Source organism: Geotrypetes seraphini, chromosome 2, assembly GCF_902459505.1.
Source record: "Geotrypetes seraphini chromosome 2, aGeoSer1.1, whole genome shotgun sequence".
Taxonomy (NCBI): domain Eukaryota; kingdom Metazoa; phylum Chordata; class Amphibia; order Gymnophiona; family Dermophiidae; genus Geotrypetes; species Geotrypetes seraphini.
In genome coordinates, this window is record NC_047085.1 from 236,956,613 (window position 1) to 236,978,756 (window position 22,144).

At 43.4% G+C, this 22,144-nt stretch overlaps 1 protein-coding gene across 8 annotated transcripts in view; it reads left to right on the plus strand.

Annotated features, from left to right (window-relative positions):
- Positions 1-22,144, plus strand: part of ATF7IP (activating transcription factor 7 interacting protein) — a 353,654-nt gene that overhangs the window by 253,400 nt on the left and 78,110 nt on the right. For all 8 annotated transcript variants that reach the window (XM_033935226.1, XM_033935228.1, XM_033935229.1 and 5 more), the window contains one exon: positions 15,612-15,679. In XM_033935226.1, the coding sequence (XP_033791117.1) occupies positions 15,612-15,679 (68 nt within the window). The remainder of the gene's footprint in view (positions 1-15,611; positions 15,680-22,144) is intronic.

Sequence of the window (22,144 nt, forward strand, 5' to 3'; positions counted from 1 at the left end):
ACTCCATTTCAGCCCGCAGAATGCTCTGGATCAGGCAGTGGGTGGGAAATTCCACTTCTAAGGTTAAACTCAGAAGAATCCCTTTCAAAGGATAGATGTTCGGAAAGGGTCTTGAAGATCGCCAGCCAAAATCTTTGCTTCACAGCACACCACGAACCGCTAGAGATTAAGTGGTCTAATTTTCGGAATTCTAGGCGCTTTCGACAATACTCAGGAGGAGCCTAATTTCAGAGATCATATCAGGGATCAAGACAGAGATTCATAGGACCTAGGCAAAACCAAGTTTATTAAAATTTTACTATCCCACTCAATAGGTAATCCTTCTGGGCAGCTTACAATCTAAAATGCAGTAGTATAGTCAATGAAAAATAGAAACAAATCACATATATACAAGAATTCAAGGTTGAAATCTAATACAATTTGAGGGGGAAAGTAAATACAATTTGATAATCTTGTGTTCTGCAGTATTCCTCCAGTGCAGCTTAAATCTATTATACCCTACTATTTTATCGACCAAATTTATTATTGTTTTATAAACATCTGCAAATAAAAATGTTTTAAGATGAGTTTTAAATTTTTCCAAAGAATTCTATTATCTTAAAAATAATGGTAGAGTTCCACAATTTAAGTTCAGTTACTGAAAAGATAGCAGCCCTAACATGTTCGTGAACGATTTCTCGATAAGTTGGAATTGAAAGAAGGGTTTGAGTTCCGGATTGCAATGGCCTTAGTGGCATATATGGAAGTAGCAAACACATGAGATTTATTTATTTAGATTTTTATCCCATCCTCCCAGTAGCTCAGAACGGTCTACAAGCAAACATTCACAGTGGAGTACATATGGACAATACAAAGACTATACAGTAGTTTGAGTACATTTGGACAATACAAAGACTATACAGTAGTTGAAATACAAGGACTATACAGCAATTTAAAGGTTCTCCAGTGTTGAATGCTTTGGAAGTCAACAAGAGAATTTTATAAGTTATTCTATGATTTATAGGTAGCCAATGTGCTTCTTTCAAAGAAGGCATTACATGATCAAATTTACGTAAATTTCTAAATCAATCAAGTGGCCGTATTTTGAATTATTTGGAACCTTCGGATATCTTTCTGACATATGCGCACATAAAGTGAGTTACAATAATCAATCTGCTGAATCACTAAAGAGTGTATTAATACGTTCAAAGCTTTGTGGAACTAAATGACCTTTTAACTACCTGTGAAATCTGAGATTGATAGATAATTTGGAGTCCAAGATTACTCCCAGAATCTTAGTAGATGATACATAAAGGATAGTTATATCACATAATTGGATTGGTACAAGTGGTTTTACCTGTTCTTGCAATGTGAATAATAGAGATGTTGACTTTTCTGGGTTAAGTTTAAGTTTGTTTTCTACCAATTTGTAATATAAACTAAATTCTGGTTAACCGTTACTATCTCAGAAAAGAATCCAAGGTGTATAGAATTTGGATATCATCTGCATAGACAAACATTGTAAAACTTCTTGATCGTCCCATGGTCAACAACGGTGCAAGAAAAATGTTAAACAAAAGTGCCTTGCAGCAAACCAGATTCCAAACTAAACGGTGTTGATCTTAAATCCTGTGATATCACATATCACCTATAAAGTGATATGATGGTCCCATTGCTACCTTTGCTCGAACCTATTGAGCACATGGGTATGGTCTGAGCACTTTATGCACTAATTTTTAAATAATTTTTGTTGTTATTTTTTAGGCAAAGCATTGTTTGTTTCTGTGATCAGAATGCAATATTGCTATATTTGAACCAAGCCTCTGGTTCTCATCCCACAGCAGCCTCCAAGAAAGTGCAATGAAAAGAGGAAGGCTCTTGATGTATGTAAAGGTCTCGCTGGATGCTGGAGATCATTTGGGGAGAGTACAAGCTCAAGTTTGCCATCCCTTAACAGACTGGTTTGTGAACTCCTTGATGGGGCAACCAGAAAGGGCATGCAGAGTCTTAGCAACAGTAGTAGCAACTTGTAGTAATTCAGGCCATAGAACCAGTGCTACCAGAAGACTCAGGCTTGGGCAGATACTTCATAGTTATAGCCTCACTTTAACAAGGTGGGTTACAATACCACATTCACAATAAAATATTACAAAACAGACATATATAAATCTCATCAACATATCATACAAATACAGTAAATAAAGTGCTCAGCGCCCATACTTCATGTTGCAAAACAGATGTCTCTTCAAAAGCTTCTTAAGAACAATCACATCTTTTTGCTTTCTAATGTACAATGGAATCGAATTCCACGCTTCTGGACCAGCACAAGCAAAAACTCCCATTCTTGTAACTTGCAACCTTGCCTGCCTTAAAGTAAGTGACATGTAACTCCCTGGCTTGAGCAGAATATAAACCATGTGATGGCACATACTCAGATATATAGTTGATTAAATATTTTGTTGCCATTCCTTGAAGACAAAAGTAAGTTAATAGCAGCAGTTTATACCATATTCTAAAGTCAACCTTCAACCAATAGAGTTTCACATAAAACTCGGACACATGGTCAAATTTCCCAATCCCAAACAAAACACAAATTATTGAATTTTGTGTAACTTGTAAAGCATGGATCGCATTTGTGGAAACAGCAAGTAGCACTAGATTGCAGAATGCGCTTAAAATTGGCACCCGTTAAATAAGATTTAAGATTATTCATCCATCGTAATTTAAAATAGATCTTCTTGCAAGAATGTGAAATTGAAAGGACAAATGTGGTTCTAATACGACCCCTAGGTATTTCATCTCAGCTGAAAAGTAGATAGTTGTTCCCAAGACCTGTACAAAATCCGGAATATTTATATTCATGGACCTGGACACAAACATCACTTTTGTCTTAGAAATGTTTAACATAAGCTTATTTCTATCCATCCATCTTTTCACCTCAAGAATCATTGTTTCTAACTTCCCAATAGATTTTGACAGCGTTTCTTCAATCGGAAAAAAACAGTTGTATGTCGTCCGCATACAATCTGTAGACAACAACCAACTGTTGTAATAATAAACACAGAGAACGTATGCATATAAGATAGCATAGGACTTTTTTTTCTTTTCTTTTCTTTAAATTCAAGTGGTGGGAACCAGCCATCGCCGCTACAGAGACCACCTGATCCGATCCTGCCGGGCAAATGAGCTCCGCTCCGCACTTCCCCCCGCAGCAGCAGGGAGAGAGAACCCTTTTTCTTTAAATTCAAGCGGTGGGAACCAGCCATCGCCACTACAGAGACCCCACTGACCTGATCCTGCCGAGCGTGCGAGCTCCGCTCTGGCCCCCCCCCCCCCAGACAGCCGGGAGAGAGAACCCTTTTTCTTTAAATTCAAGCGGTGTGAACCAGCCATCGCTGCTACAGAGACCCCACCGACCCGATCCTGCCGGGCGTGCGAACTCCGCTCCCCCCCCCCCTCAGCAGCCAGCCGGGAGAGAGAACCCTTTTTCTTTAAATTCAAGAGGCAGGAACAGCGCACAGCCATTCGGCGCACCGGCTAAGGTGCACAGCAAAGGCACGTGCGCCTTAGCACACGCCTTTGCGAAGCGACAGTGTAAAGAGACAAATAAAACCAAACACTGATCAAAAAAACTCGCACTACCCCAGCAGCCGACTCTCCAGCCCGCATAGAGCCCTCAAGAGAGCACTGCCATAGTTCCAGTTCAGGGCTGAGAGGTAAGGAGCCGCCTTTCTTCTCTTCCTCCCCCCCCCCCCCCACTCCTCCGCAAGAAGCCACAACAACTACTAACTCACTAGCCATGCAAAGTGCCCTCAAGAGAGCACATCTACAGTCCCATTCCAGTAGAGTTGAGAGGAAGGGAGCCGCCTCTTCCCTCCTCACCTCCCTACTTCATGTCAGAAGCCCTACCAGGCCCAACAACCTCTCCACTACCTAACCTTCCTACGCATAGGCGCCTCCAGCCCACTTCGATCACCCACCTAACACAGCTCTAGCCCTCCGGAGCCTCTACCTCGTGACTAGCTCTCAGGCTGAGGCAGATCTCCCCTCTCACTCAAAAACACTATGGCAACCCACACAACCCGCATGTCCTCTTACTGCTCTCCCTGTTCTTAACAAACTGGAAAACAGCAGGTTATCACATATCCCCAATTCCAATTGTGACAGCAACCTACAGACAAGTCCATCGATCCAGGAAACTCCACTCTCCCAGAAATCTGATAGACTGCCCATTGGCTACCCATGAAAGCATTCCACCCATGTGGGGAAAAAGACCACCTCCCAAGGCAAGGACGACAGCTCACAAACCCTCTCCACCACCTAGAAACCTCCTCCACCCAAAGTGTCTCTCCAATCCTCCCACAAAGTACACCTCAATAGCATGTGCGTACATGAACATAAGATCGATTGGCCTTAAGGCAGACCTAATAAAGGATTGGATAATTAAAGAACAGCTAGGCTGCCTATTCCTAGCCGAAACCTGGCTAACCTCGGACTCAGACCCATGCATAACCGAATTTTGTCCCAGGGGATACAAACTAGAAATAGTCTGTCGAGAAAAAAAGCGTTGGGGTGGACTGGCCATCCTAGTAAAAACACAACCTTAACATAAAAGTCCTAGACAAATACTCCACCCCCCACTTGGATCTTCTAGCCTGCCAACTATCCGATGACACACTCAAAGGCACCATGACCTGTCTTCTCTGCTACATAACACCAGGAAAATGGAACGCCACAAAACATGAACTTGAAGACTTCATCTTCCAAAACTCTTTAACCTCAACACATAACCTGCTCCTCGGAGACATAAACCTCCACCTAGAAGACCACACCTCCAAACAAGTTGATGGTGTACTCTCATACCTCAGCACTATCCTACCAAATTCTTAACCCCCAAACCACGCACGAAAAAGGCCACCAACTTGATATTGCAGCATATATGACCCAACACCCCCATACACCAGATATTCATATCTCTAATGGGGCCTGGCACCCCTCCCTCTGGTCAAACCATTACAAATTTATCTTCAACATCAATTGGGCACAAAGCAACAACAAACACGAACCCCACAAAACTTCCTTCAAAACCCGTCAAAAAATCGAACCTACCACATTCTGGGACAAAGCAGACTCCGCAATCATCTCCATAGACCCTAAAGAATTCATTTGCCACTGACGTACCTTAAGCGAAACAATCCTAAATCAGCTAGCCCCAGTAAAATCAAAACACAGAATCTGCAGGCCGTCTGACAAATGGTTCGCCACCGAACTTCTCCAACTAAAAAGGCACTGTAGACATCTCGAAAGAGTCTGTAAAAAAAAAAGAATCAAGAACACACCAAAGTAGCACGGAGAAGCATAATAAAACAATACAAGATCAAACTTAAGGAAAAACGAAAAGCTTATTACTCCAAACTAGTTGGCACAGAAGCCCCAGACACAAAGAAACTTTTCAAACTAGTAAAAAACCTCACTGATACCAAGCCACTCCTAGCCATACAAGGAAACCATCCACCAACAGCCACCCAACTAGCAGACCACTATAAAAGCAAGATTACTACAATCAGAACCATATTCCACAACACACTAACCCACCTCAACGAGATAATAATAAACCCTACAATAGGAGAAGCCATAGCAGTAGACAGGACCTGGACCAACTTCCCAGCAGTACAATGGACTGACATGAACTGAAAAATACAGCCAAGCATCATGCGACCTGAACAACTGTCCCTCATATCTGCTAACAAATGCCTCCCCCAAATTTAGAGCTAGCCTCATGCAATGGATACAAACCACACTCACGGAAGGTCAATTCCCACAAGACCAAGGAGAGATCATAATCACCCCAATATTGAAAGATCACAAAGGCCCAATAGATACCCCCTCCAACTATAGACCCATCGCTTCAATACCATTATACGTTAAACTAATAGAAGGCCTAGTTGCACAATACCTCACCAACTACCTGGAAGACCACAACCTACTTCACCCCTCACAATCAGGGTTCAGAACCAACCATAGCACAGAGACTCTACTAGTAACTCTACTAGACAAAGCCAGACAGCACCTTAGCAAAAGAAGAAGGATGCTTATAATTCAAGTCGACCTCTCTGCTGCATTTGATCTGGTAGATCACACCATACAACTTCAGATACTAGAAGCCATAGGAATCTCAGGCGGGGTATACAATTGGTTCCATGGATTCCTCAAAACAAGAACATACAGAGTGAAATCAAACAATCTTAAATCAGATCCCTGGTCTAACCCCTGTAGTGTACCTCAAGGGTCACCACTGTCATCCATGCTCTTCAACCTATTCATATCCTCCCTTGGTACCACTCTAGATAACCTAGGCGTAACATCATTCAGCTACGCAGACGACATTACCATACTCCTCCCCTTCTACTCACCAGATCCCACTTCTACAGATAACCTGAAAAAAACACTAGAAGCAGTGGAAAGATGGATGAAAGACCACAAATTGAAGCTGAACTCGGACAAAACAAAATTTCTATTGCTTGAAAAGGACAAAACCCTATCCATAACAGAATTAGAAATAAATGCCACCAAATACCCTTTACAGTCCGCTCTCAAACTCCTAGGAGTGACGATAGATAGATGCTGCACTCTGCAGGTCCAAATCAACAAGACTACTTAAAAAGCATTTTTAACCATGCGCAATCAATGAAAAATAAGAAAATTCTTCGACAAAGAGCAATATAGGCTCATAGTCCAATCCCTAGTCCTAGGTCTAGTGGACTATTGCAATATCCTCTACCTACCATGCCCCACAAACTTAATAAAACAACTACAGACTGTACAAAATATAGCCCTCAGACTGATCTACCCACTTGGAAAATTTGACCACATCACAAATGCCTACCTAGATTCACACTGGCTACCTATACAAGCTCGAAATCAATTCAAATTATACTGTCTATTATTCAAAGTAATAAACAGTACTGCACCCACCTGCCTAAACAATCGCCTAAATCGGAACCTTACAACCAGACAAAGGAGAACTCAGACCCTATTTTCCTTCCCCCCATTCAATGGAACTCAACGCAAGAAGATGTATGACAACCTACTAGCAACGCAGGTAGCGAAACTAGACCCCTCCATCTCTAACTTGCTGACAACAACAAGCGACTTCAAATCATTCTGAAAAGAAATCAAAACCCAGCTATTCAAAAAATTTATCCAGATACCTTAACTCCCCCCCTTGTCCTTCCCCCTCCCCTGTAAAATTTCCCCTCAAATTTCTACTCTTGTAATTTCCTTCTAAGACCCAACTATGTAACCAGCCCCTATACTGTAGTTTCCCTGCAAATATCTAGGTTCTTCTGATGTAATCCTCAAATTCCTACCTATCTTGTAATTTCTCCCATAGACTCAATTATGTAACCAGCTCCCTAAATTGTAATTTTTCCTGGAAATGTCCAGTTAATTCCTCCCAAAGATTCAATTATGTAACCAGCTCCCTAAACTGTAATTTTTCCTGGAAATGGCCAGTTATCTTCTGATGTAATCCGCCTAGAACTGCAAGGTACAGGTGGAATAGAAGTCACTAATGTAATGTAATGTAATTTATATACCGCAAAATGCCTTTCGGTTCGATGAGTTATAGAAAGTGGATACAACAAAGAAGAAAAAAATTTTTAACATTAGAAATTAATAGAACCGTTTGGATGCAATACTAAGGCACAAGGAAATTCCCTGTTTGTCCTGGATAGGGATTATAATATAAGCTAAACTGCTAAGGAAGTGATGGATCATAGCATGCATCAAAAGGCAGAAGAACAAAGCATCAAAACAAATCAAATATATAGTATTGCTGAAAGAGCCGACCCCTGTGGAACACCAGTCTTTACCTCTCTTTGACCCAACAGTTTACCATTGACAAACTTTCCTTCTCCTACCATCCAAAAAAAGAGCTGAACCATGTGTGAACTAGTCCAATATCACAGAGTCGTTCTAGTAATATCACATGGTCAAGGATATCAAAGGTGGCCGATATATCAAGAAAGATTGATAAATATTCCTCCCCTCTATCAAAACCACATCTTATTTCATCCAGAAGCAAGACTAACAAAGTCTCAGAGCTGTGGGTGTTTACAAAAGGCATATTGATGATTGTTTAATATCTCATTCTCTTCCATGTGCTTTTCTAAGTGGAGATACACCACTTTTCTATAATCTTTGATAGCACTGGCAAAGCTGCCACTGGACGAAAGTTTTGAATCATCTCGACACCTAACTTTCTATCCTTGATCATCAGACGAATAGTAGCAGTTTTCAATCTATCTGGCACCATTCCACTCTGTAGGATGATGTTAATAATCTTTACCAGAACAGGACAAATCTTATCCAGATTGAAATGCCACTGGCAAGCACAAATCACCAGTTGCAACTGTCTGATTGCAAGTCTGAAGCATACTACTCACAATAGCTTCCGTCACTGGTTTAAAACAAGTCCACTTTGTATCTACAGTCTCCAGAGCATAGTTTTAAACAGGTACCATTGGTATTGCTTTCACAGTAGAATCCACCTTCATCTCATATACTTCATATTGCCTAAGAAAGGACTGGAGACCCATTCTGCATCTCACATGGAAACTGTGTGGTCAGTCATCATAGCAGTGGCTCTGGGAGAATTTCTAACTTACCTAGACACAGGGGATTCTTGAGATCCCATGTGTTGTTCAGTTTGGTGCTTTCTCGGAAGGCAGACCTTAGACCTGGGAAAATGGACATTTCTGCAGCAGCATTTCAGGCCATCATTCTTTGATAGGGTTGACCAACCTTCAGTCTGATGGCTATGGCAAGGAACAAGAAGATGGACTGTTTCTTCTGTCAAAGGTCCAAGCCCAGGTCTGGACATCCTAGTCCAGCTGTGGCCAAAGAACAAGCTCTTGTACATGTACCTCCATGGCCCATGACAGGGTGAATAGCAAACCACCCAGGGAAAGAGTGGTCCTCGTAGCACCGGATTGGCCATGCAAGACATGGTATGTGGACCTAGTGCATCTTCAGAGGGACCATGGTCTCAGACTCAGCCTGATCTTCTATTTCAGGATCCAGTGGTCATAGATGATCCAAATTGTTTTGATCTTACAGCATGGCTCTTCAGAGTGTGGCATTAGAACACAAAGGATTCTTAGAGGTAGTCATTGCTACTCAGAGCCAAAAGGCTACAGCGGTCTCTGCTTACGCTAAGGCATGGGAGACATTTCATACTGGTGCATGAAAAAGAAGGTGGAACTGTTTAGTGCTACAATTGCAGTAGTGCTAGCTTTCCTCCAAGCATGTCTCGACAAAGACCTCGCAGTGGCGTCACTCAGGGTCCAAGTGTTGGGCCTCTCGTCCCTAAAAGCCCATGGATGCAAAGCTTCCCTGGCTTCGCATTCAGACATAGCTAGATTCTTAAAGGAGTGTACTGAGGCTCAGACCAAATGTAAAACAGCTGTTTCCATCATGGAACTTTTACGTGGTTTTGCATGACCTTGGTCATGCTCCTTATGAGCTTATTCAAGAGGCATCCTTGTTGGATCTCACCATCAAAACTGCTTTCCTCGTGGCTATTACATCAGTGAGACGAGTCTTGGAGCTGCAGGCCTTATCGTGCAGGGAGCCCTTCCTCAAGATCACGGAAGCGGAAGTTTCCTTATGCATGGTCCTGTCTTTTTTGCCAAAGGTCATTTTAGCATTTCATGTCAAGAGGTAAGATTACCAGCGTTCCAGATCACAGGGTTAAAAAAAAGGACAGGATTCTGAGAAAGCTGGATGTCAGGCGAGTCCTATGTTATCCAGAGGTCACCAATGAGTTCCAACTGCCGGCATTCTATTTGTGCTCACTAGTCAGAATAGATGTGGTAGACCAGCCTCTAAGACTACCATTTCAAGATGGATATGGATGGCCATCTTGTTAGCATATATTATCTGTGTCAAGCAATTGCCGTTCTCCTTGAAAATACATTCCACAAGAAGTGTGGATTTCGCCTAGGGAGATTTGTAGGGCAGTGACCTGGTCCACTCTGCATACGTTCTACAGAGTGGATGTGGCAGCACAGGAGGACACCATCTCTGGGTCCTCAGTGTTACAAACAGGTGCAGAGATCTCGCCCTAGATTTCTGGGACTGTTTTGTACATACCTACTGTCCAGAATGACACACATATATTGCACTAGAAAAAGAGATTAGGTTCTTATCTTGCTAATATCTTTTCTAGTATATAGGTGTGTCAATCGGGAGCCCTGCCTTGTCAGTATTTACTCTTCCTGCCTACTGTATCAATCAGGAAGTTCTAGTCAAAACTAAGTCAGTCAGATCTTAAGGGTATGAGGAATAATTTATTGCTGTAATACACTGGGGGAATGTTTCTATTTGGTATGGTTATTTCGATGTTTTTGATTGTTCAGTTAAAATGTTTAGCATGTCTGTTATACTTTCAGAGCAGAACAGATTTGTAGATTGGGGAGTCTTCTTGTACCCCTCTTTCTTATGTGTTCCTATATAGGGCCGTTGCCTGTTTTGGTACAAACTGAAGGGGGCAGCAGAGCCCTCTGGAGAAGGAGGAGGAATTGGAAACCTGGAATAGATTCCTCTTCTGCACTGCTGGTGGGCATGGGGAGAATACCCTACTATTCAGAATGGCAAACCTATCTACTAGTAAAGATATTAGCAAGGTAAGAACCTAATCTTTTTCTCTTTACACAGGGCAGAGAGAGATTGTGTTCAGCAAGCTATCCTCAATGCTTTATTTCTTTTCAATACTTTCCCTCCTTGTACCAGGTTTTTTTCATTATTATTTTCATCTTCTAAGTTCCTTCTTCTTATTCCTCTAATTTATTAGTTTTTTTAAGCAGCTTTGTTTGGGTTTTTTTGTTTTTTGGAGTGGGGGTGGAGTTGGGTGTTTTGTTGGGTATTTTTCAGCTCTTGAGGCCTGTTTAGACCTGAGCAATGGTCAGGGTAGCTTTCTTTCTTTTGAGAGACTTTTTTAGTTTTCATAATTGAACCGCTTGAGTTCACTTCAGATATTTTTTTCTTTTTGTCACAGAAGAATCCCAGTGGTTTTAAGTGATGTTCTATGTGTAACAGACATTTCTGGGACCCCAGTACTGGTGTTTGTCGTACTTAAGCCCTGACTATGAGGCTTCTAATTGTGTTCTCTGTTTAAAAATGCAGAAACGTACTCTGAAAAGCAGAGAGGCTCTATGTAAGAAAATTTTTGGCGCTTCTAAGATTGTTCCATTAACATCAGAGGTATCAGTCCCCATGGCTGAAAGAGCTAAATCAGATACTGGGGGTGCACAATCATGCACCAATAGGGTCCCCTCAGACTGGTCTGCTTTGGACCCAACACAGGACATGACTAGATTCAACATTGTCCATGGCACCAAGGGATCCCGATGTCATGCAGTGAGCGAAAGCAAAGAAGTGCTGATATTAGTCCCATTTGAAGCATGGTGCCAGGAGCCCTGAGTCATTGATACCCTCAATATCCAAGAAGCATTAGTGCCGTGAAGGCCACTCACCCTTTGTGGTGTTGGTGCCAATGTGGCAATCTCTTGATCACCAGGACCAGCCTTCTGTTTGGCACTGGCATCTACACAGCCTGTCACCGAACCAACACAAGCTCCGCCTTTACCAATGTTACCTCTGAGGAATGGTTCCAGCCATGCTGCAGGAGGAGTTGGAGGATCTTGGGGAGTTGGCAAGGCCTCTTAAGCTGAGTTTTGGTTATCTTGTAATTAATGAGGACTTTTGTGTTTATAATCTATTTCTTGTTATTGTGTATGTAAATTTTGTAACCTACCCTGAGCTTTTTGGGGAGGATGGGCTAAAGAATTAAATAAATAAGGGTATCAATGCTGGCCATGGATCTTCCCCAGCTGATCCTAAAGGCCCACTATGCCTTCTCTGTTGCACAAGTCAACATTGGCACCTAGAAAGGGGGGCCAACATTGACCTCGGAAGTGTTGATGCTCTTCTCCAGTCCATTGGAGAAAGGAAGCTCCCTCAGTGTTCAGGTCAGGACCTGCCCCTCAGTGCTCATGCCCTGAGTCTAAACACTAGTCTAGTCACCTGAGGCAGGCACAGACTCAGCTTTCTCAGGACGTGTACTATGCAGACTCTCTCCTGGCAGATAAGGCTGCAAAACTCCACAAATTAGTAGCCAGAAAGAGTGCTAAAAGCAAGCACTAGGCCTGGGCAACCTATGATGCTTTTAATGTGGTGTCCAGACTTTTAACATTGGGTAGTGATATATGCGACTTGCCTGGCTGCATGTGTCAGACCTAGAACCTGCTGTTAAGGAAAAACTGGCTGACATCCTCTGGTAAAGAGACAGGTTTTGGGGGTTTTTTTTGGGGGGAGGGCAAGATGGAGGAAGTTGACCTCCATTAAGAAGAGAACTGATGCCATGAAAACTTTCTTGGCCTATGCTTTCTGCAGCCTCTGCTTCTTGAAGGAGGCCCTACTATTCTATGTAGATACCCTTCTCCAACCTGATATTCGCAGCAGTCCCAAGGGGCTGTTGGGAATATCGGGCAACAAAAACCCCAGAAGACCCAACCAGCTCAACAGTCAAAGAAGGGAGCAAACTTTTGACTGGCTCCAGAAGAGCATAGCCGCAGTAAAAGTGACTGTCCTGGATTACCTACCAGTGGAGGGAGGAGGGTTGGGGGCTCAATTTTTTTCCCCCCTTCAAAGGTAACCCCTTATAATCACCAACCAGTGGGTTCTCAGAATAGTCCAGGAGGGGAGAGGGTTATGTCTTCAACTAGTTCCAAATTCTTCCATTGGCCACCAAGGGCATCCTTTTATAATACTCGGGACCAGACAGTGCTTGCAGAGGAACTCCACTCCCTTATAAAGGCCTACATGTTCAAACCCATCCCACTAGATGAAGAGAAAGGATTCTATTCTGCATACTTCCTAATGTCCAAAAACACGGGGAATTTTGTCCCATCCTAGAGCTAAGGGCTCTGAATAAATACCTTGTCAAAGAAAAGTTCAGGATTTTTTTTCCCTGAGTACCCTTCTTCCCATGATTCAAGCAAACAATTGGCTTTGTTTTCTGGACTTAAAAGAATACTTATACATACATAAAGATACTTTCCACTCTTAGGAAATGTCTCAGATTTTGGGTGGGGAAACACCACTACCAGTATCGCGTCTTGCCATTTGGTCTCCCAGAATATTTACAAAGTGCTTAGCTATAGTGACAACGTTGCTACACAGACTAGGAGTTCATTTGTTTCCCTCTCTGGATAACTGGCTAGTCAATAGTACATCAAAGGAAGGTGCTCAGGTATCAATGCAGGGAACTATTTGGGTGTTGAAGCTATTAGGGTTCATTACCAATTATCCCAAGTTCATCTGTTCCCAGCCCAACAATTGGAGCCCTGCTTTCAGCTAAGACCTATCTGCCACATGTTGGTAGATAACTGTAATTTGCATCACAGTTCAGGACCAGCATACCCAGCAGGTCACAATTTGGTAGATGTTGAGGTTTTGAGGCCACATGGCCACCACAGTGCATTTCATGCCCCTAGCATACCTCAGTTTGAGAGTTGCCCAATGGACTCTTGCTTCCCAGTGGTGTCAGGCCATGAGGAGCCTTGGGGATGTCATCTTGGTCACATTGGAGTTAGTTGCCACTTCTTTAGTAGATGATTCAATCCAATTTGACTTGGGGGCTTCTGTTCTAAATTTCTCCAGCCCAGCAGATTCTGAACATAGGTGCATCCAATCTGGGCTGGGGAGCTCATACACAAAGGTTTCATACCCAAGTTCACTGGTCGCCCAAACTTCACATTAATCTCTTAGAGCTTCAGGCAATCTGGAACCCTCTAAGAACTCTTAGAGATTAACTAATGAAACATTATCCTCATCCCAAAAGACAATCAGATTGCTTTGTACTATGTGAACAAACAGAGGGGTACGGGATTCTTTGTCTTGCTAGGAAGCAGTTGGAATATGGAGGTGGGCCACCAGCTAAAGCATGATGCTCCTAGACATATACCTGGTGGGGAGAGACAAGAGTCTGGCAGACAGACTTGAGTAGAGTGATGCAACTATATGAATGGTCTCTCAGTATGGGCATTGCCTGCAAGATCTTTTGAGAGTGAGGCAAACCCTCGCTGGATCTTTTGCCACTCATCTCAACCATCAATTCTATAAGAATTCTCCTCTATGCAATTAGTCCAAATCATCATCGGGTAGGAGGTAAACTCAATCTGTACAGCCTCTAGTTCAATTCATAAAAGGTTTGCTGTTGGCTAATCCCCCTATCAAACCTCTGACCATGTCATGAGACTTCAATGTTTTCTTTGTGCAGCTGATGAAAGCTCCTTTTGAGCCACTTGATTTCTGTCATCTGAAGTATCTGAACTGGAAGGTCATATTTTTTTGTGGTGGCTACTTCTGCTCCCAAAATCTGAGCTGCAGGCCCTAGTAGCTGATCCATCTTATGCAAAGTTTCATCATAACAGAGTCGTTGCTGCATGCATTCCAAGTTCCATCCTGACCAGTCAATTGTCCTTCTAACATTTTTCCCAAACCTCCATGTTCATTCTGGTGAAAGCACACTGCATACCACAGACTACAAGCAAGCCTTGGCCTTCTGTCTGGAGCGGACTAGAGCCCATAGACAGTGCACTCAGCTTTTTGTTTCTGTTGACCCAATCAGGATGGGGGGGGGGGGATAAACACACTTGATCCAGTTAGCTAGCAAATTGCATCTCATTCACTTATGCCCAGGCTGGGCTTATTCTATCCTGGCTCACAATGTACAATTTTAGGGCCATATCTGCATCAGTAGCCCGCTTGAGGTCAGCCTTCCTTGAAGATATTTGCAAAGCTGCAATGTGGTTTTCTATCCACACATTCCCCTCACTATTTCCTTGAACAGAATACCTGATGCAACAGTCAGTTCAGTCAGACAGTTCTGCAGAATATATCTGGCTGTACCTCTCTTATTCTGTTCCTTGCTGCACCTCACAACAAGACTCTATATAAGTAAAGGGTGATTGGTTTCTGGTTGGCCTTGTTGTTGCAAGTCTCTGCTGTCCTTGGTTTGTTGTTTTTGGTGAGCCTGGTAGCTGTTGATTTCCATATATGAAATACAATGTCCTGCTTGTCCTCAGAGAAACTGAACACCTATAGTGGGGGGGAGACAAGTAGGTGTAGCAGATGTTCTCCAATGACAGCAGGGGCGTGTATTTTCACATCCCATTCCCACCTCCCCTAGAAATTGAATTGTGTTAGCTTTAATATTGTACTGCTGGTCCTGCGTACTCATGTCAGACAGCAAATCACTCGTGTATTCACAGTGCAATGCTGCCAAAGGCTTTAAAAAATATAGAACAATGGGTAGCATTTGCATCGGGGTCTTTTGGATGACATAAATCCATGTTCTGCTGTCCTCTGAGAACACCTGCTATATGTGAGTAACTTCACTTTCAACCTGCTTGCTACAGGTGAGTAAATTCACTTTCAACCTATTACTACCAAGGTGCCTGCAGTCTGATCATACTGCATAGATGTTACTTTTTCTTCTCCAAGCTTCATTTTACCACTAGATAGGACTTTACACATGAAATTTAAAAGGTTTTCCTGTCCTACAGAGACCCAGAACAGAACACCAACAGCTGATTCTTCAGCAAGTAAAAGGGCAGCTGAGAGTATCACACAGGTAGGTTCCTTTCACTACTTCTGGAAAGTAGGTAATTTTAATCCAATAGGAGCAGATCTTTCCATTTCACCATGACTATGGCAGGCTACCCATGCCATCTTTTTGGGTTTTGTGCACTTTGGATTCTTTACATTGATGCCTGCATTACTAAAAATAAAAAAAATCTGTAGTCTGTTTGAGTTCACAAAGAGATGAATGACGTGATTCATAACAGTAACTTTGTAAATTAGACCCATATCCTTTCAGATAAAGGCCAAATGACCCTTCCAATCTGCCTATCCACAGCATCCACTATTTCTTCCAAAGAGATCACATGTGCCTGTCCCACGCTTTCTTGAATTCAGACAGTCTTTGTATCCACCACCTCTACCGGGAGACTATTCCATACATCTACCACCCATTCTGTAAAAAAGCATTTCCTTAGATTACTCCTGAGTCTGTCACCTCTTAACTTGATCCTGTGCCCTCTCATTCTGGAGCTTCTTTTCAAATGAAAGCAATTTGCCTCATGTACATTTATGTCAAGTAGGTATTTAAACGTCTCTCTTATCTCCCCTCTCCCATATCCCTCTCCCTTTCCTCCAGAGTATACATATTGAGCTCTTTTAAGTCTGTCCCCATGTGCCTTATGATGAAGTCCACTTACCATTTTAGTAGCCTTCCTTTGGACCAACTCCTGTTTATATCTTTTTGAAGATGTAGTCTTCAGCGTTGTACATAATATTTTGAATGAGGTCAGAGTTTAAGGGGCATCAATACTTCTTTTTCCTACTGGCCATATGTCTTATAGTGTAATGAACTATGCACATTTCTGCCTTCTGACCCCCCCATCTCCCCCCAAAAAAACCAACCAAACAAACCAACAGCCCCTGAGCAGCATATAGTACTAGAAATTTGAGTTATGGGACAAAAATATATAAGGTGGGAAAATATGCATTTACAAGGAGCACGCTGTCTATTCAACAGCAAAATCTATCCTTTGAAATCTGTTGACAGTGATATCTTGTGGTTAAATTTAGTTGGTTTTATTTTTTATTCTTTCCAAGCCAACAGAATATTTGGATAATCCTCCATTCAAAGCACCCCACCAAAGCACCTCTTTTCTTCAGGTTACAGATACATTGGATTGGAAAGAATTCTGTGAACTATGCTTCTCATGTTTTCTGTACTTGTGTTTGTGTGTATCATCACTAAAATGCAGTGACCTATCATTTGAGGTTAATATACCCAGATAATTAAATAGCCAGCTAGAAAATTGCACTCAACTACATACATGAAGTCCTAAAGAAATAATATTGTGATTTCTCCCCCTTCCCCCCCCCCCTTATCAACTTGTGGGTTATAACTATCTACCAGTAGGTGGAGAGAGAGAGAGAAAACAAGCACTGAAATCTGTTATATAGGGTGGTATGCATTCTGGTCTTTCAGCATGTTCTGGATCTTTAGCAGGAGGTGCATGGTCTAACTATATAGTTTCTGGTCTCTTTAAGGAATCTTGGCTCCTGTTCAGCTTCTGGTTGAGTTGAGCCGGGGGGAGGGGTGATAAGGCTGGTACTGGTGCCCATCTTGTTTATACCTGAAAGCTTATCTTTTCTAAGCTTTGTGTGTCAGATGGGTCAAGCTGGTCCTATCAAGATGAAGTGTGAAGAAGTGCTTCATTTAGAGTTAATGGAACTCTATTGAATGTATAAATGTTCCACGTCACACAGTCCTGAAAGATACGTTGTTTAAAAATTGGGAGACCATTTTGAAAGAGGAGGGCTTTTTGGCAGACACTGCTCAGGTTGCTGGACCTCAAAGTGGTGGCCCCAGTGCCTCCTCAGGATATTTGCACCGGCTGGTACTCCATTTACTTTGTGGTACCCAAGAAAGAGGGGTCTCTTTGGCCCATTTTGGATCTGAAAGGTATCAACAGAGCTCTCTGGGTTCCGTCTTGTCGTATGGAAACACTGAACTCCATAATTCTTGCTGTCCAGCCTGGAGAATTTCTAACTTCTCTCGACCTGACGGAGGCCTATCTGCATGTTCCGATTCGAGCCTCCCATCAGCAATTCCTTTTTTCGATTTTGGAGAGTATTATCAGTTTTGTGTACTTCCTTTTTGGTCTAGCCATGGACCTTCACCAAGATTGTGGTGGTGGCAATGGTCTTGCACAAGGAGGACATTCTGGTTCACCCCTATCTGGATGACTGGTTAATTAGAGCCAAGTCATTCCAGAAGAGCTCCCAGGTTACGACTCGGGTTGTGGAGTTTCTGCAGTCGCTGGGCAGGGCAGGGTGGTCAACCTGTCCAAAAGCTGGTTGATTCCATCTCAGCGTTTTGGAGTATCTTGGTGTTCTCTTCGACACCATTTTGGAGAAAGTATTCCTTCCAGAGGCCCGGGTGTGCAAATTGCAGGTGCAGATTCACTCCCTGATGGATTGTCAATGCCCATGGACGCAGGATTTTCTGAAAGTCTTGGAGTCGATGGCAGACTCCCTGGCAGTGGTCAGGTGAGCTCAGGCTCATGCATCCTCTTCACTATGCGCTTCTTCGAAGATGGTTGCTCCCAGCTTCACGATCTGGACTAGAGAATGACACAGGGAAAAATTTTTCCCCATCCCTGCATTTTGTCCCTGGCCCTGCCCCATTCCTGTAAGCTGTGCCTTAACTGCCCAAGCAGATGAGGACAGAACTTGCAGGAATGGGAAAAGGAAAAAAAACTCTCCAGGACGGCAAAATTAGTTCCTGTGGGGCACGGGGAAAGATTTGTCCCCCATGTCATTCTCTAATCTGGACTCTCCCATACCGCTTCAGGGGTTAGATTGTCGCAGCCTATGCTGATGGCTACAGTCTTTCAATCTGGTTCAGGGAGTGAGTCTCGATCAGCCCCAGTGGACAGCGCTTCTCACAGACGCCAGTCTCCTTGGTTAGGGGGGCTCAATGTCTTGGTCGCTCAGCTCAGGGCAGTTGGTCATTGGTGGAGGCATCCTGGTCGATCAGTGTTCTGGAGACCAGATTCATTCGGCTAGCATTGGTGGAATTCCAGTCCTTGCTGGAGGGCAAGTCTGAGTTCTCTCATACAATGTCATGGTGGTGGCTTACGTCAATTGGCAGGGACGACCAAGAGTCATCTAGTGGCGCAGGAGGGCTCTCTTCTCATGGATGGGGGGAGGTTCATCTTCTGGACATCTTGGCTTCCCACATATTCTGAGTGGACAATGTCCATGTGGACTTAGTTGTCATGCGCTTGATCTCAGCGAGTGGTCGCTTGGTCAGGAAGTGTTCGAATTGATTGTTCAGTCATGGGGCCAGCTGATTGTGGATCTCATGGCAATGAGTGTCAGTGCCAAAGCACTGAGGTTCTTCAGTTAGTGCAGAGATTTTCGAGCTGAGGGGCTGGATGCTCTGGTGCAGGCTTGGCCAACAAATGGCTTGCCATACATCTTTCCGCCTTGGCCTCTGGTGGGCAGAGTTTTTCTTCAGATTGTCCGGCACGCAGGCCGCATGATTCTTGTGGCTCTGGACTGGCTCAGGCGCACGTGATATGCAGATCTGGTTCGTCTGCTCATGGCAGATCCTCTTTCCACTGCCCCTCTTTCCCGATCTTATGACTCAGGGTCCCATTCCAATGTTCGATCCGGGTCCTTTTTGTCTTACGGCTTGGCTCTTGAAAGGGAGTGCCTAAGTAAGAAAGGTACCACCTGCCCCACCTGGAATACTGTGTGCAATTCTGGAGGCCGCATTATCGCAAGGATGTGCTGAGACTGGAGTCGGTGCAAAGAATGGCCACCCAGATGGTCTCGGGACTCAAGGATCTACCATACGAAAAACGGCTTGACAAATTACAGCTATACTCGCTCGAGGAGCGCAGAGAGAGGGGGGACATGATCGAGACGTTCAAGTATCTTATGGACCGCATCGAGGCGGAGGAAGATATCTTCTTTTTCAAGGGTCCCACGACAACAAGAGGGCATCCGTTGAAAATCAGGGGCGGGAAACTACGAGGTGACACCAGGAAATTCTTTTTCACTGAAAGAGTGGTTGATCGCTGGAATAGTCTTCCACTACAGGTGATTGAGGCCAGCAGCGTGCCTGATTTTAAGGCCAAATGGGATCGGCACATGGGATCTATTCACAGGGCAAAGGTAGGGGAGGGACATTAAGGTGGGCAGACTAGATGGGCCGTGGGCCCTTATCTGCCGTCTATTTCTATGTTTCTATGGTATTCAGAGAAGGTGATCACTCTCATAGGTTCTTGGAGACTTTCCGCCTCTCAAGCTTCTGTGCGTGTTTGGCATCTTTTTGAGGAGTAGTGTTCCGCGTGTGGAGTGGTTCCCTTTCGCACTTCTTTGCCTCACATCTTTTAGTTTCTACAAGATGGCCTGGAGCGCAGCCTTGACTAGTCTTCTCTTAGGTTGCACATTGCGGCTTTGTCTTTTTTTCGCAGTCTGTTGCATGGTTGGCAGTTGGCCTCTTCTCCAGATGTGATTCATTTCTTGTGGGCAGCAAAATTGCTCCACCCTCCGGTTCATCCATCTATACTGGTCTTGGATCTCAATTTGGTTCTTTCCGTGCTTGTTCGTCAGCCTTTTGAGCCTCTTGGGTCCTGCAAGTTAAAGGTCCTTACTCTTAAGGTAGTCTGCCTGGTGACCATTACTTCAGCGAGACGTGTTTCTGAACTGCAGGCCTTCTCTTCTGAACTGCAGACCGCCATTCCTGGAATTTTCTAAGAAGCAGGCCAGCTCCCTCCTTTCTTCTGAAGGTGGTTTCGCCTTTTCATGTCAACCAATCTGTGGTCCTCCTGGTCTTGGGTAATCAGGAAGGCTTTTTGGAGCAGAGACAATTTCACAAATTGGATGTCCTTAGGGTCCTTTGAGCTCATGTTCAGTGGACCCAGGAGTTCTGTCAGTCTGATCTTCTTTTTGTTCTCGCAAGTCCTCATAAGGGGAACGATGCTTCCAAGGCTACCATTACACAATAGATCAAGGAGGCTATCCCTTCGGTGTATCATCTTCAAAAGAAGCCTGTTCCAGAATTTCTCAAAGCTCATTCCCCTTGAGGTCAGGTGGTTTCTTGGGCTAAGAGTTTGCTTGTGCCTCTGGTGGATATCTGGAAAGCTGCAGTTTGGTCTTCTCTCCATTCCTTTGTTCACCACTACCGTGTGGACGTTCAGGCACGTAGGGGCGCAGTATTCTGTGAGCGTGTTCTTGTGGCTGCTCTTTGGGGGTCCCACCCATGATTGGGTACTGCTTTGGTATGTCCCATCCGTTTCTATGCCAGTCTGGAGGGATGATAAAGAAGGAGAAATTAGATTTTTACCTGCTAATTTTCTTTCTTTTAGTTCCTCCAGACCGGCACAGACACCACCCTATCATTTATTAGGTGTTTTCTCACAAAGAGTTAATGGTTTTTTTCTGCGGGTTTTGTTGTCTTGGTTGTGGGGGAGTATATTAACAGCAGCGGCACTTGGTTTAGCTAGTGAACTGTGGGGCATTGCTGGAAGGTTCTTGTTCTAATCAGTTTCCAATAGTGTGTTCCAGTCTGATTTGAATTAATTGTACTGTAAAGATCTATTTAAAATGCGATTATTCACCTGTAACCCAACATGTTTGTAAAAGTCATGTTTGTCATATTCTTTGCATGTTATTATTGTAATGCCGCCTAATAGGCGGTTGATAAATTTTTTAAATAAATAAAATTTGTACATTTTTCCTTTTTCTCCATGTGAGTGTGGAGTTGATATGTTGTTCTTCAGCCTAGTTAGTTTCTGCTTGGCTATTCATCAGACTGATTGTAGATGGGAATGTACAGCTCACTTGTACTGTAGCCAAAAGTCAATGTCTCAGTCTCCACCTGCTGGCAGAGGAGCATAAACCCATCCGTTTCTGTGCTGGTCTAGAGGGACTAAAAGAGAGAAAAGTAGCAGGTAAGAACCTTAATTTCTCCTTGCTGTTCATCCTGATGTGGTTTTTTTTTTTTTTTCAAAGGAGCCATTCATCTTAAACCACCTCAGTGCAGGAAATCTGAATCTGGTCCTCAGGGTCTTAAAGAAGTCTCCCTTTGAGCTACTGAAGAAAGCTGCTTTGGAAGATCTTACATTAAAGACTGTTTTTCTGCTGCATTTCAGATTTATAGTCCTCATCCTGTAGAAATCTGTTTCTTCACTTCTCGGAGGCTGGAGTAACCATATGAATGGTTTCATCTTTCTTGCCAAAGATCATATCTTCTTTCCATGTTAACTAGCCTTTGTTTCTTCTTTCCTTTAAGAAGGATTAATGTAGGAAGGATTATGTCATGTTGCAGATTTTGCATGGTCACTGGGGTGGTTCTTTGGTAGTGGTTCCAAATAAGAGGCTGCTAATGACTTCTGCTATTTTTTTTGCTTTTTGCAGCCCAAATTTAGGTGGTACAGCTTTTAAGGCTGCAATTGCTCAGTGTATTCAGGAGTTCATTTCTTCTGCCTACATTCTTTTGGGTGAGCTT